Here is a 13785-nt window from a genome sequence, read left to right as displayed (position 1 = left end):
ACAAATTATTCTTGCCCTAGCTCTCTTTTTTCCTCTTCCACATTTTCTTCTACCTGTGCATAGGGATAAAAAGGAGATTTCTGAAATCTTATTTCCTGTTTGTTCTTTGCCATTGCTAGCATTTGGTTGGGGTGAATTCAGGTTGAAATGAGTGTCTGCAGATACTGTATTAATTTCATGTTTTCCTTCTCTTCTGACAGCATGATGGAAGTGGTTCATTGCACGATATTCAACTCTCTTTGCCATCCAGTCCAGAACCAGAAGATGGTGATCAAATATATAAGGTATAATTAAGAGTCATGGTAAATTTTTCAAAATTCTTTTTTATTACTAAAATTATAAAGTAGTAACAATTAAAACATTTAATAATAAATATGTTAAAACCTGAAGCTTTGCTGTGTTGAGTTTTAATCAGGTCTGTTTTTAACTTTTGCTACCTTACTAAGTTAAAATGATATCACTGTGGTACTTTAATTTGAATTTATTTTATCATTTGGGTAATTATTTGTCTATTACTGGTGCAGGATTCTTTTTCTTAAATCAAGAAATTATTAAATTTTTAAATTCTTTTCGATAATTATGAATAGCAGTTTTTAAAATATAACTACCAATTAAATGATTAACAGGTACTCCTCATATATAATCACATTGAAGAAATATACAGAAAATGAAATTAATTTATCTTTTTTCATGTTTAAAAGTATAATTATAGAAACCGGATGCATTTTAGTTTTTGAAAATATATTTTTTATAATTTTCATTTTTAGTTGAAAAAATTTTTTTCTGGGTACCTGGGTGGCTCAGTCAGTTAAGTGTCTGCCTTCAGCTCAGGTCATGATCCCAGGGTCCTGGGATCAAGTCCTGCGTTTGGCTCCCTGCTCTGCAGGGAGTCTCCTTTTCCCTCTGCCCCTCCCCCCACTCCGCTCAGTCTCTCCCCCTCTCTCTCAAATAAATAAATAAAATCTTAAAAAAAAAAAAAGAAAGCTCTTTTCTTTTGCAGTTATTTCTGAACTACTATTTCTTAAGCACACTAAAGCATTCTTGGTTTAATGTTTCCAAGTAAAATTATTTTTTTCTTTTACATTCTATTTTCAGGGTTTGCTAGTCAACAAATAATCTTGAAATACTGGTGGCTTACAATGACAAGAATGTATTTCTCACTTGTTATTTTTCTGTATGTTACATATTGACTAGATATCAGCTGGGACTCTATGCTTCTCCTTCATTCTGGGACCCAAGCTGAAGGATCAGCCCCTATCCTGGGACATGTCTTTGTACCTGAGGGAAAAGAGCACTGGCAGAACCACGTGTGGATTCTGCTCGCATGTTGCGTATTTCACTTCCAAATCAAGTCAAGTAGCCAACAGCTGGTATTAGAGGTCAGAAAAGCATAATTTTCTCGTAGGATGTAGGGTGACTTATTGGGAACAAGACTGTATATAAAACAACCAAAATCAAAAGAATATAGGATTAATAGTCACATCTGGTTATCTAGGTTTTTCAACATGTTATCTTACCTGTTTTTGCACAGATTTCTTCCCATCTCTGTGCTTCCATCCTATTGTGGGTATGTGTAGTATTCTAAATCAGCAGGTCTGCAGTAGGACATCTCTTTTTTTAAAAAAGCTTTACATATACACCAGTTGAGAACCATTGACTTAGATGGTCTCTGATCATCTCTCAATTTTGTTTTGTGACTGACATTTTTAAAGTAAAGTTGACTTTTCCTGCATTCTTTTTTGTGAAAAACTTTTAGAAATAAAATAATTTTTAAAGAAAAAATTTAATTCCAACTTTTTTACACAACTAGTGTCTGTTTTTTTTCTGTGTTCCTTTCCAGTTTGTCTATATATTTAGTGTTACATGATAAATATATTGTTACACGGCATTTATTTCTTGTCCCTATTCCATTTCCTTCCAAGCAGGTAGTTCCTAGTCTTCCTTCTTTTCCAAGGTGAGATGCTATAGCTGATACTGTTTCCAGTACACTGGACTCTCTTGCACTTTGATCATCAAATTCCCAGTTATGTCCCCTGTTCATCCAAGATGGTTTAGCATACAAATATGGCGACTTGTGTCATTGCAAATTTAGGGTCTAAAATCTCCACTGGACCTACCATATCTCTAATCTGTCTTTTATCTCAGGACAGCTCCCGCTTCCATTCCCCTGATGAGCTAGTCTCAACATTGACCACTCTCTTCAAGCCTCATTCTTAGCTGCTCTTCTGTTTCTGCAGGTGGCCTTGTGTTCATCAAGCAAGATCTGCTACCTTCCTTTCTGCCTTCTGACTTACCTGTGTCTGTTATCATTCTCATTCACTTTGTTCCAGTTATAGGACAAAAATGGCCACTATGCTGTGGAAGACCATCCTTTGTTAGGTTCTTGACTATCTTCTGCTGCTGTTAAGGACCTAACTAGCTCCTCCTCTCTCATCTCTCTTCTCGATGCTTTCTCTACTTTCTCTTCATTCTCAGTTTATAAATTTCTGTATCATAAATTTGTCATAAATTCAGTAAACCAAATAAACTTTTCCTTGACTCTCCTTAAACCTTTTTCCAGTTAACATGGAAGCCTGGAAAGATGAAAGCAGCTACTTATTTTAATGCTATAAACATTTGTGTGACTGTTGTCTTAAAAGCTTTATCCTTTATTTTTATGTCACTTCTCTCTAAAATTCCTTACACTCCTCAACATTTTTCCATTTTCCCATTTCCTTCGTAGGTTCCTTCTCTTCTGTAGAATAGAGATTTATATATTTTGTCCATTTCTTTCTGAACTTTTTACTGTCGTGATTTCATATATGATATATGTGTTGATAACATATACAATTTCCCTTTCGTACTTGGTGATCCACTTGCCTACTGGACATTTCCACTGTGTTCCTTCCACAGGTACCTCTAATAGTATATCTAAAACTCACAAATATTCCTCCTCTTTTATTTATGTATTTCTCCTCTTTTATTCTCCATATCTTTTGGTGGCATAACTAATCACCATATCACCCAAGCTAGAAATACAGGTAATCACTCTTGACTGCCCCTTGTGCTCTTTCACATGGAGACAATCACCAATATCTCCTAATTTTCATTCCTGCTCTTCCTTTTTCTCCCTGTTATCACTCTCTTGGGTCAGATTCCTACTGTCATCTGAAGTATTACAACATCTTGGTAACAAGTTCCCTAGTCTAATTTTGTTGTTGTTGTTGTTCTCAAGTGTGTTCTCTAAACAGCTGTCAAAGACATCTCAAATGCACTGTCACTCTCCTGGCTTATTAGGCCATGCTTGATGTTCATGGCCCTCTGTGATTTAGCCCTTGCCTAGTTTACTAACCACATTGGTACCCACTCTTCGCTATAGCCTTTGTGTGACAACATCACTGCTTATAATTCTCCAAATATGCTATGCTTGCCTTCATCTCTGTATTGTATGATACTGAGACACTCTTACTCTAAAATCCAAAGCCTGACATACTTCGGTGTCTTCAGAACTTTTTACTTCTTTAAAACTTCACTGGAGTTACCCATTTCCTGATATGTTTTTGCCCATCTTTATGTGTAAAATTCTTAGAGCAGTGCCTGTCATAAAGTTAAGTACTATGTACATGGTCATTAATACATTATCGCATTGTATTTGGATTTCATTTTCAGGTCCGTTTCTTCCAACACTGGCAGGACCTAGCAGTGACTGAAAGATGGCTACATAGTATTTCATCAAATTGCTACATTTTATTTCAGTTGCCCCCTTTTTGAACAATTATAAATTTATCTCTTTCATACTTGGTGATCCACTTGCCTACTGGACATTTCCACTGTGTCCCTCCCACAGGTACCTCTAATAGTATATCTAAAACTCAACATTGTTTCTTTTTTTCTTTTTTAAAGATTTTATTTATTTATTTGAGAGAGAGAGAATGAGAGAGAGAGAGAGCATGAGAGGGAAGTCACATTGTTTCTTTGGCATAGTTTCCAGGAGTGGGACTGACTGAAGCAGAGTGCAAGCATTTTTATGACTCCTTTTTGGCATAGTTTCCAGGAGTGGGACAGCTGAAGCAGAGTGAAGCATTTTTATGACTCTTCTATGTACAGCCATGTGTTTGTCCAGAAAGGCCAGTTTTGATGTCTGATAATGTATCATTTTTTCCTGCAATTTTGTTAATCACATTGACTATTTCTCCCATTTCTCCCCCCAACTTAATACCTTTAAAATAATACCTTAATACTTGAATTTGTATTTCTTCAGTGAGTCATATAGAACATTTTACCAGTTATCTGTATTTGTGAGAACTGGTTTATTTGTCTTGGGGCCTAAAAAATGATCTGTATGTTTGAACAGGCTCTTAATATACTTGAGTATAAATCCTTTGTCATAATTGGATAGGTTTTCACCAGCTTTTAACTTCAATGATAACTGTATAGATGCTTTAAAATTCTATATAGTCAAATATACTTATCATTTCTTAATAGCTTCATTTGCCACATAGCTTAAAAGTGTATCCTTCACGATCTGCAATCCGATTCTCTCTTTGGTTGGTCTTGATTTATGATTAAAAAAATTAAATTCTTTAAATTCAACTGGAAATCATTTTTTATATATAATAAACAGTCTTGTCCAATTGCAGTATACATAACAGCATTACAAAAATCTTTTCTTCCCCATTTTTGTGATGCTTATATGTATTGTTAAAGCCTTTGTAAAATGTCTGTTACCGATCTCTTGTTAAAGAGACTGCAGTATTTTGTGTTTGTTCCCAATGTATCTGCAAGAGATGCCATACTTTGCTCAGTAACAACATATTATAATTATTTGCTTACATATTTTTCTCTCTAGAAAGATATATCATTCACGTATATATATTCTTATTTCCTTGCTTATACTATTTCCTCAGTATGTATTTCTGGATAATTGAATAGTAGTAAACACGGTGGACTAACTATAAGGTAATGATACTTTACACTTCGAAATGTAACTGGATTCCTGCTTAAGAAGCTTGACAGTAGGTTTCCATTTAATACTATTAGGAATTTCTTATAGACTAAATTGACAGGCAGTTCTCAGGAAAGTGGCTCATGGAAAAAAGAATCTCCCTGTTACCCTGCCATGCATATTTATCTTTCTGCTGATTTCTGAACCAGCTGTGAAATGACTCTGTGCCTTTAATTATGCTGTTCTTCTGTTTGTTGTGCCCTGCATTGTTCTTGGTAGGCAACTCTCATACATCTCTTTAAATCTACCTGAAGTTTCTGTTTTATATGTAATTTATTTTACTATGGGCCTCTGTCCCTGTTTCCTTATCTGCAAAGGGGGATAATAGTATCTACCTCAGGTTCTCAGGGTCATACTCAGGATCAAATGCTTAGATATCTAAAAGTACTTCGTTCTTAGCACCTAAAAAGTACTTAATGTTAGCTGTGTTGCTATTATTGTTCATTTTTCACATGTTGGTCTCCATTACAAGATGAATTCTTTTTTTCAAAGATTTTATTTATGGGGCACCTGGGTGGCTCAGTCATTAAGCATCTACCTTAGGCTCAGGTCATGATCCCAGGGTCCTGGGATCAAGCCCCGCGTCGGGCTCCCTGCTTCTCCCTCTTCCCCTACCCCTGCTTGTGTTCCCTCTCTCACTGTGTCTTTCTCTGTCAAATAAATAAATAAAATCTTTAAAAAGTAAATATTTTATTTATTTATTTGAGATAGAAACAGAGAGCATGAACGGGGTGAGGGGCAGAGGAGGAGGGACAAGCAGACTTCTCACTGAGCATGGAGCCCCATGTGGGGCTCAATTCCAGGATCCTAAGATGACCTGAGCTGAAGTCAGTCGCTTAACCAACTGAGCCACCCAGGCACCCCTACACTATGAATTCTTAGAAGACCAAAATGGGTTTTTGTTTGTTTTGTTTGTGTATAGGTTAATAGCTGGCATGTTTAAGAAGAGTTCTCCCTTTAATTTCCCCTTAACAAAAACCATTCATTCTTCAGTCTTTATCATTGATTTAATGATTGCTAATTTTTTAAATATTTCAGAATGAAGATTTAGTAAATGAGATAAAACAGCTTAAAGAGGAAATAAAGAAAAAAGATGAAAAAATTCAACTATTAGAACATCAGCTTGTAAGTATTATAGTATAGTACATAAAGTAGAGGCTTTTCAAACTACACAATATACGTGTTTGTTTGTTTTTTATAAAAGTCTGGCCAGAATTGAAATTTGACTTTATTTTTGGCTCTCAAAGTTGCACTCTTGTATTATATTTAGATTATATGCACTCTGAAAGTATGTGATCTACTTCAGTCTAAATATTAAGAAAGTTTTGTCTAAATATTAAGTATTCAAAGTGTAAAGAAAATCTTCATCAATCCATTTTCAGTGGCCTTTATTTGGAGGTTCTGAAATTCACCAACTTATCGTTCATGTTATTTGATGAAGGGTAAATGTCTTTCTTCATATATGTTAAAGAAATGAACTGGTGAGTTGAGAGCAGTATTTTTTTCTCTCTGAGAGCAGAAATTAAACTGGATTTTAGGGTTAAGTTTCTGTCAGTAAGACTGTCAGAGTGAACAGTAGTCCAAGAAAATGTTTCTTCCCATGGATGATATTGAGTGATCCCTCAGAGCCATGTTTGGATCTTTGTAATTTTATAATTGTTACAATTTCAAGTGTTAGTCTCATATAAAAACAATTTGTACACTCTTGAGTGTAATTATAAGTTAGTTCATAAAATCTAAAAGGCAAGGATAACAACATAATGGCATAAAAATGACAGCAGGCCAAGGAAAATCTTTGTTGGAAGTCAAAGGCATATTTTGGTATAGCAAAGCTTTTAGTAATATAAAATATTAATATCACTTAGAATATAAAGGATATAATATACTGAACTCTGGAGCCACTGAGGTCAGATCACAGAGATCCAATTCATGAATAAATAATAAGGCCAGTCAGATGTTATGTTTTAAGAGTATGAAGAAAACTTAAAAATCTGAAAAATGAATGAATGAATATTGCAAATTGAGGGCCTACCAAATATAAAATTAAAAAGGAAAATAATAAGACCTAATGTTTGTATTTCAAAACTAAAGATAAAAACCTAGCTAGTTTGCAGGGAGAAGAAAAACAGCATTAGGATATTACAGAGCACAAGAATTGTGTCTAGTACACTTCAGAAAAAGGTTATGCCCTCATATTTTATATCTAAACAAATTTTTATTCATATACCAAGATAAGTTTTCAGACCTTCCATCCAGTTATCTTTGTAAATTGCATTTTTTTAAAATAATGCATTCCAAATACTTGAGGGAGAGATTTAAAAATAACTCAAGAATTAGGACGTAAAGGGGGCACCTGGGTGGCTCAGTCAGTTAAGCATCTGCCTTCAGCTCAGATCATCATCTCAGGGTCCTGGGATCAAGCCCCGCATTGGGCTCCCTGCTCAGGAGGGAGTCTACTTCTCCCTCTCCCTCTGCCCTTCCCCCTGGCTCATGCTTCTCTCTCTCTCTCTCTCAAATAAATAAAAAGTTTAGAAAAAAAATTAGGAGGTAAAGATTAAAATGAATGAAGAATGAAATGAAAACCATTTTGGGGGCACCTGGGTGGCTCAGTCAGTTAAGCGTCTGCTTTTGGCTCAGGTCATGATCCCAGGACCCTGCTTGGTGAGGAGCCTGCTTCTCCTTCTGCTTGCTGCTTCCTCTGCTTGTGTGCATGCTCTCTCTCTCTTTTCTTCTCTATCAAATAAATAAATAAAATCTTTAAAAAAAAAAAAAGGAAAGACCATTTTTAGGTAGGCTAGATGAGAGAAACTTAGTAATGGGAGAAAATTTATTGCATCTTACGTAATTATATATCATTTGAATGTTGGACTTTTTGAATTTATACATTCTTATTTTCTTGAAATTGAAAGTTTTTAGTTTTTAAAATTTTAAATTACTATTAAATTCTTGAAAATGTTTACATTCAGTAAAATACAGGTTTGAGGAAGGAAATAAGGAGTATCCTGAAGAAGTCGTATTGAAGTTTTAATCTTCTGCAAATGGATATTAAAATTATTTTTAAAATTATTTTGATATGCTTACATAAATTATAAAATGTTTATGAAATGCTTTAAGATAACTATTAAGTTAGAATAATGTATCTTGCAAAAGATAAAATTTAAAAAAGACATAGGAAATAGAAAAATACCAAGGATATCTAAAAACAACAGAACTAAGGTGACAGAAATTAGATCAAATGTAATAAATATAGCAGTAAATGAAAATGGTCTTATCTCCCTTAGTTTCATTGAGGGTTTAATGCAAAATCCATTAATTTTCTTTGTATATAAAAGAAATTTAGATCAAGTAAAATGGTACAATAATGCTGAACATAAAAGGTTGGGTGAGGCAGAATGAAATTATTCTCATCAAAAAAGCTGGGGTTGCAATAGAAAAATAAGTTTAAGACAAAAAATTATGAAAAGAAGTCACTTTATATTGATATATGATTAATAAGGAATGAAAAGGTAAAGCTTTTTATGCTGAGAAGTTTTAATAGTGTTCTGTTAGTCTTAATATGTTTCTTTAAAAAATAAGAACTGCTTACAGCTGAAATATTACCATCTTAACCAACTAATATTAAATCCTTAATGTCTTCTAATATGCAGTCCATCCTCTGATTTCCCTAGTTTCAAAAATATCCTGTGCCTTTGTACATTACATCTAGTTGCATCTCTTAAGTCTCTTTTCATGTAACCATTCTTTTTTGTTGCTGCTATACTGACTTATTGAAGAGACTGGCCCAATTGTCCTGAAAAATATCTTACCTTGCAAATAACTTTTAGAAAGATCTTAGAAATATCTAAGAGAATCCTAAAGAAAGAAAACAGAAGAAAAGTGAAAACATTACTTTTCAGCAAAAGATGCTTTGGACTTTTCTATATTTGCTATGTTAATTTTTTTTGTTTCTTTTTTTAAATTATGTTCAGTTAGCCACTGTATAGTACATCATTAGTTTTTGATGTAGTGTTCAGTGATTCGTCAGTTACGTATAACACCCAGTGCTCATCACAGCACATGCCCTCCTTAATACCCATCACCCTATTACCCCTGCCCCCGCCCATCTTCCCTCTGAAACCTTCAGTTTGTTTCTGGAGTCCAGAGTCTCTCATGGGTCATCTCCCTCTCTGATTTCTCCCCTTTCGGATTTCCTTCCCTTCCCCTGTGGTCTTCCGTGCTATTGCTTATGTTCCACATATAAATGAAACCATATGATAATTGTCTTTCTCTGCTTGACTTACTTCACTTAGCAAAACCTCCTCCAGTTCCATCCATGTCTATGGAAATGGTGGGTAGTCATCGTTTCTGATGGCTGAATAGTATTCCATTGTATATATGTACCACATCTTTTTTATCCATTCATCTGTTGAAGGGCATCTCAGCTCCTTCCACAGTTTGGCTGTTGTGGACATTGCTCCTATGTTATGTTGCCATATTAAACCTAGGAATCATATTTATTTTGGAAGAGCTCATCACCTATCTTTAGTTTAGTAATGGAACTCTAGGAAGTCACTTGTTCAAATCAAGATAACTTAAAAAGATATGGATAGGGGACTTTGCCTTCAGTATTAATTAGCTGAATGACATTGGCAGGTCCACCACTCTCCAGTGCTTTTCTTATCAAAAATGTGAAGGTTTTGGAAGCTGGGAAGGTGGCGGAGCAAGAGGACCCTAAACTCAGCTCCTCCTACAGATACAACTAGAAAATACTCCCATCAGTGTAAATAACCCAGAAAATGACCTGAAGATAGGCAGAACAAACTCCATAACTAAAGGTAGAGAGGAAGCCACATTGAAGAGGGTAGGAAGGGTGGAGATGTGGCTGGGAACGAAACAGACTGCAGCCATCTGTGGAGGGGAGGGAGCCCCAGGAACAGAGAAGGAGAGAAACAGACTATCCTACTAGGACACCTGCGTGGGGAAGGTGAATCCCCATAACATTTGGCTTTGAAAGCAAGAGGGGCTGAATTTCATGAGTTCTTACAACAGGGGGACTTAAAGCCTAGAATTTTAAAAGTCAGTGAGCTTGGATTTGGGAGAGTCTGAAGGATGAGAGGAAGTTGAATCCCTGCCCTTAAAGAGACAGCATGACAGCCCACGGAGATACAGTAAAGAAGCAGCAGTTTGAAAAACAGCTGGGACATATGTAAGGGAGAGCAGTTTACTTATTTTGGAGCATGTCCAGAGGGGCAGGGACTGCTGAGGGATTTCTACAGGAACAAAGGAGATGGCAGGCACCATCTGCCTCCTCCACCCCCAGCATAAACACATGACCACCTGTGTGAACTAGCCAAGTACTGACATTCACTACTTAACTTGGTAACACCAAGCCCTGCTCAACCCCTCGTGCTTTGGGGGATCTGCCCTTCTGAGTCACATTTGCCTCAGTCCCCAATACTGCAGATCCCCTCCCCCAGAAGACCTGTACAAACCTTACCAACACTGTCACCTGACCCAGGCATTTTGCAAGGCTGGGTTGGCAGCAGACCCATTGGCAGCAGGCCCTGTGGAAGCCCAAGGTGTTAAAATTGTGCATCCCAGCCAGGGACCAAACACTGCCCACAGCAGGCAAAGAGAACCTCTGCAAACAACTGGACTAAAAGAAAAAGTGACCAGGAGACAATAGCAGGGCACACACAACACACATAGGAGAACCCTCACCCCTGAAATGCTTGGAGAGCAGGGGACACTGCACTGCAGGGTACTATAGGACCTCTTCTTCATACGGGCTTTACTTTTCAAGAGCAGAAGACATAGCTGACTTTCCTGACATGAAGAAACAAACGCAGAAAGTTAGACAAAATGTCCCAAATGAAAGAACAGGACAGAATCACAGTAGGAGATTTCTAAGGGAAACAGAAGTAATATGCCTGATAAAGAATTTAAAGTAATGATGATAAAGACACACACTGGATTTGAGTAAAGAGTGGAAGACATCAGTGAGATCCTTAACGAAGAGATGAAAAAGAACCAATCAGAGAAAAAGAACACAACAAATGAAATTAAAAATACAACTAGATGGAATAAATAGCAGGCTAGAGGAAGTAGAAGAATAAATTAGTGGCCTGGAAGACAGAGTAATGGAAGGTAATCACGCTGAGCAGGTGAGAGAAAAAAATTTAGGCAAAATGAGAATGAACTTAGGGAACTCAGAGACTCCTATCAAGCATAATATTATAGGGATCCTAAAAGAAGAAGAGAGAGTAAAGGAGGCAGAAAATTTACTTGAAGAAGTAATAGCTGAAAACTTCCCTAATCTGGGGAAGGAAACAAGACATCCAGATCCAGGAAATATGGAGATCCTTGAACAAAATTAACCCAAGGAGGTCCACATCAAGACACAGTAATAAAATGGCAAAAAGTAGTAAAAAAGAGAAAAATTTAAAAGCAGCAAGAGAAAAAAAGAGACCCCCTAAGGCTATCAGATTTTTCATCAGAAACTTCAGGCCAGAAGGGAGTGGCATGATATATTCAAAGTTCTGATAGGAAAAATCTGCAGCCAAGAATAGTCTATCTAGCAAGACTGTTGTTAATAGAAAGTAAGATGATGAATTTTTCAGAAAAGCAAAAGCTAAAAGACTTATTGACCATTAAACCAGCCCTACAAGAAATGTTATAGGGGACTCTTTGAGTGGAAAGGACAGACTATAAGTAAGAGTAAGAAAAGTAGGACACATAAAAGTAGTAAAAATAAGTATATCTGTAAAAATCAGTCAAGGGATTCACAAAATTAAAGGATATAAAATATGACACCATGTACCTAAACTGTGGAGAGGAGAAGAGTAAAGAAAGGGTTAAAACTTAACTGACCATTAACTTAATATAGACTGCTACATGCAGATGTTACATACAAACATAATGGTAGCCACAAATCGAAACCCAGTAATAGATACACAAAAAATAAAGAGAAAGGAATCTAAGTATATCACTAAAGAAAGCCAGCAAACTGTGAAAGAAAGCAAGAAAAGAAAAGATCAGAGAAGAATATAAAACAGCCACAAAACAAGTAACAAAATGGCAATAAATTCATATCTATCAGTACTTACTTTGAATGTAAATGGACTAAAGGCTCCAATCAAAAGACTTAGGGTGACAGAATGGATAACAAAAACAAGACCCATTTATATGCAGCTATGAGACACATTTCTGACCAAAAGAAACCTGCAGATTGAAAGTGAGAGGATGGAGAAACATTTATCATGCAAATGGATGTGAAAAGAAAGTCGGGGTAGCAGTACTTATATCAGACAAAATAGACTTTAAAACAAAGACTGTAACAAGAGATAAAGAAGGGTGCTATATTCATTGAGGGGACAGTCCAACAAGAAGATATAACAATAGTAAATATTTATGCACCCAACATGAGAGCACCCAAATACACAAAACAGTCAATAGCAAACATAAAGGAACTAATTGATAGTAATACAGTAATAGCAGGGGGCTTGAATGACACACTGGGCAGATGGACTTACCAGATATAACCAGAACAATTTGGGAGGAGGGGAGCAAGTTTGTCGCAGGATAGGGGACCTTGTTTCATCTGGTCCCTTGAATTTAGCTTGATATCTATCAAACCATTCCGAACACATGCGAATTCAACCTGCGATGTAAGAAGATTTATCTAGATCTCTACAAGCAAAAAAACGACTACTTTTTGCAAGGGAGGAGGTACAGAACCTTGAATCTTCGGGGAAAATACCAGAAGATAAATGGAGGTGGGGGAGAACCTCCATAAGCCGGCCACCGGAAAGTGATATAACACTGTGCAAAAAATCGGGACCTTGGAAATTTGCTCTAGTGAAAGACACCCCTTTCTGAAAAGGGCACAAGGGATGAATAGGGCAGAATTCTAGGTGGATGATTGTGGTCTCAGGATTCCGGGAGACTCAGAAAGAACAGGGGAGACTGGTTATGGTCAGTGAGTCCAGAAGGGACTCTCAGCTCCAGTCAGCATAAACTGAGAGTCGAGGTAGGGAGACCGCTCTCTGCCTGACCACCCTGAAAAGGATTAGAAGGTGTGGGCTGTTTAACATCCTAGCGGAGATATAAAACAATTTGCACCCACAACAGCGTAACAGCTCTCAGGGTGGTGTGACCCCCGAAGGGACACTAGGGCAGCACCCAGCGTGACCTGGGAGCTGTGAAAGAGGGTGCACATGAAAGCACACGGCCGCCAGCAATGCAAAGTCACAAAGTGCAGAGACACTCGCAGGTCCCCATAACTCCCCACGGGAGAGCTGCAGTGAGCATGAATAGTATGAGCTGGATATCTATCAAATCACTCTGAACACATGCAAATTCAACCTGAGATGTAAGAAGATTTATTTGGATCTCTACAAGCAGAAAAACGACTACTTTTTGCTCTGGGCCACAGATTCCCACATGGCCATATATGCTCTGACCCTCTAAAGAGAAGTGGAAAGACACTAGGGAACAAAAGCCACACAGCGGACCAGCTCACATTAAGCCCATCCCCCTGACAAGGGATGGGACATCTCCACCCAGGCAAAGATGCCTGAGAAGCCGAGCAGTAGACCCTTCCCCCAGAAGACAGACTGGAAGGACAGGTGAATGATAAGCTTAATTTCCCACAGGACTGTAAAACTCCAGCAACAGGGGAAAATAATATAGGAAGCTCCAGGTGTTCCCTCATGACTCGTTTATACTTCAGGCTAAAATTTTACATTTTTTTTTCTTCTTTTCTTTTCTTTTCTTTCTTTCTTTTCTTTTCTTTTCTTTTTCCTTTCCTTTCCTTTCCTTTC

The 13785-nt window shown here is 36.9% G+C and overlaps 1 protein-coding gene across 1 annotated transcript in view; it reads left to right on the top strand.

Annotated features, from left to right (window-relative positions):
* Positions 1–13785, top strand: part of CCSER2 (coiled-coil serine rich protein 2) — a 186970-nt gene that overhangs the window by 131228 nt on the left and 41957 nt on the right. Inside the window, exons 7-8 of the mRNA XM_028098692.2 lie at positions 201–284; positions 6023–6109. Of these exons, the coding sequence (XP_027954493.1) occupies positions 201–284; positions 6023–6109 (171 nt within the window). The remainder of the gene's footprint in view (positions 1–200; positions 285–6022; positions 6110–13785) is intronic.

This window comes from Eumetopias jubatus, unplaced genomic scaffold (genome assembly GCF_037043125.1).
Source record: "Eumetopias jubatus isolate StellerSeaLion01/CBP00866 unplaced genomic scaffold, mEumJub1_p1.0 scaffold_17, whole genome shotgun sequence".
NCBI classification, from domain to species: Eukaryota; Metazoa; Chordata; class Mammalia; order Carnivora; family Otariidae; genus Eumetopias; species Eumetopias jubatus.
Note: the sequence above shows the minus strand (reverse complement) of the source record. Positions and strands in the feature narration are given on the sequence as shown.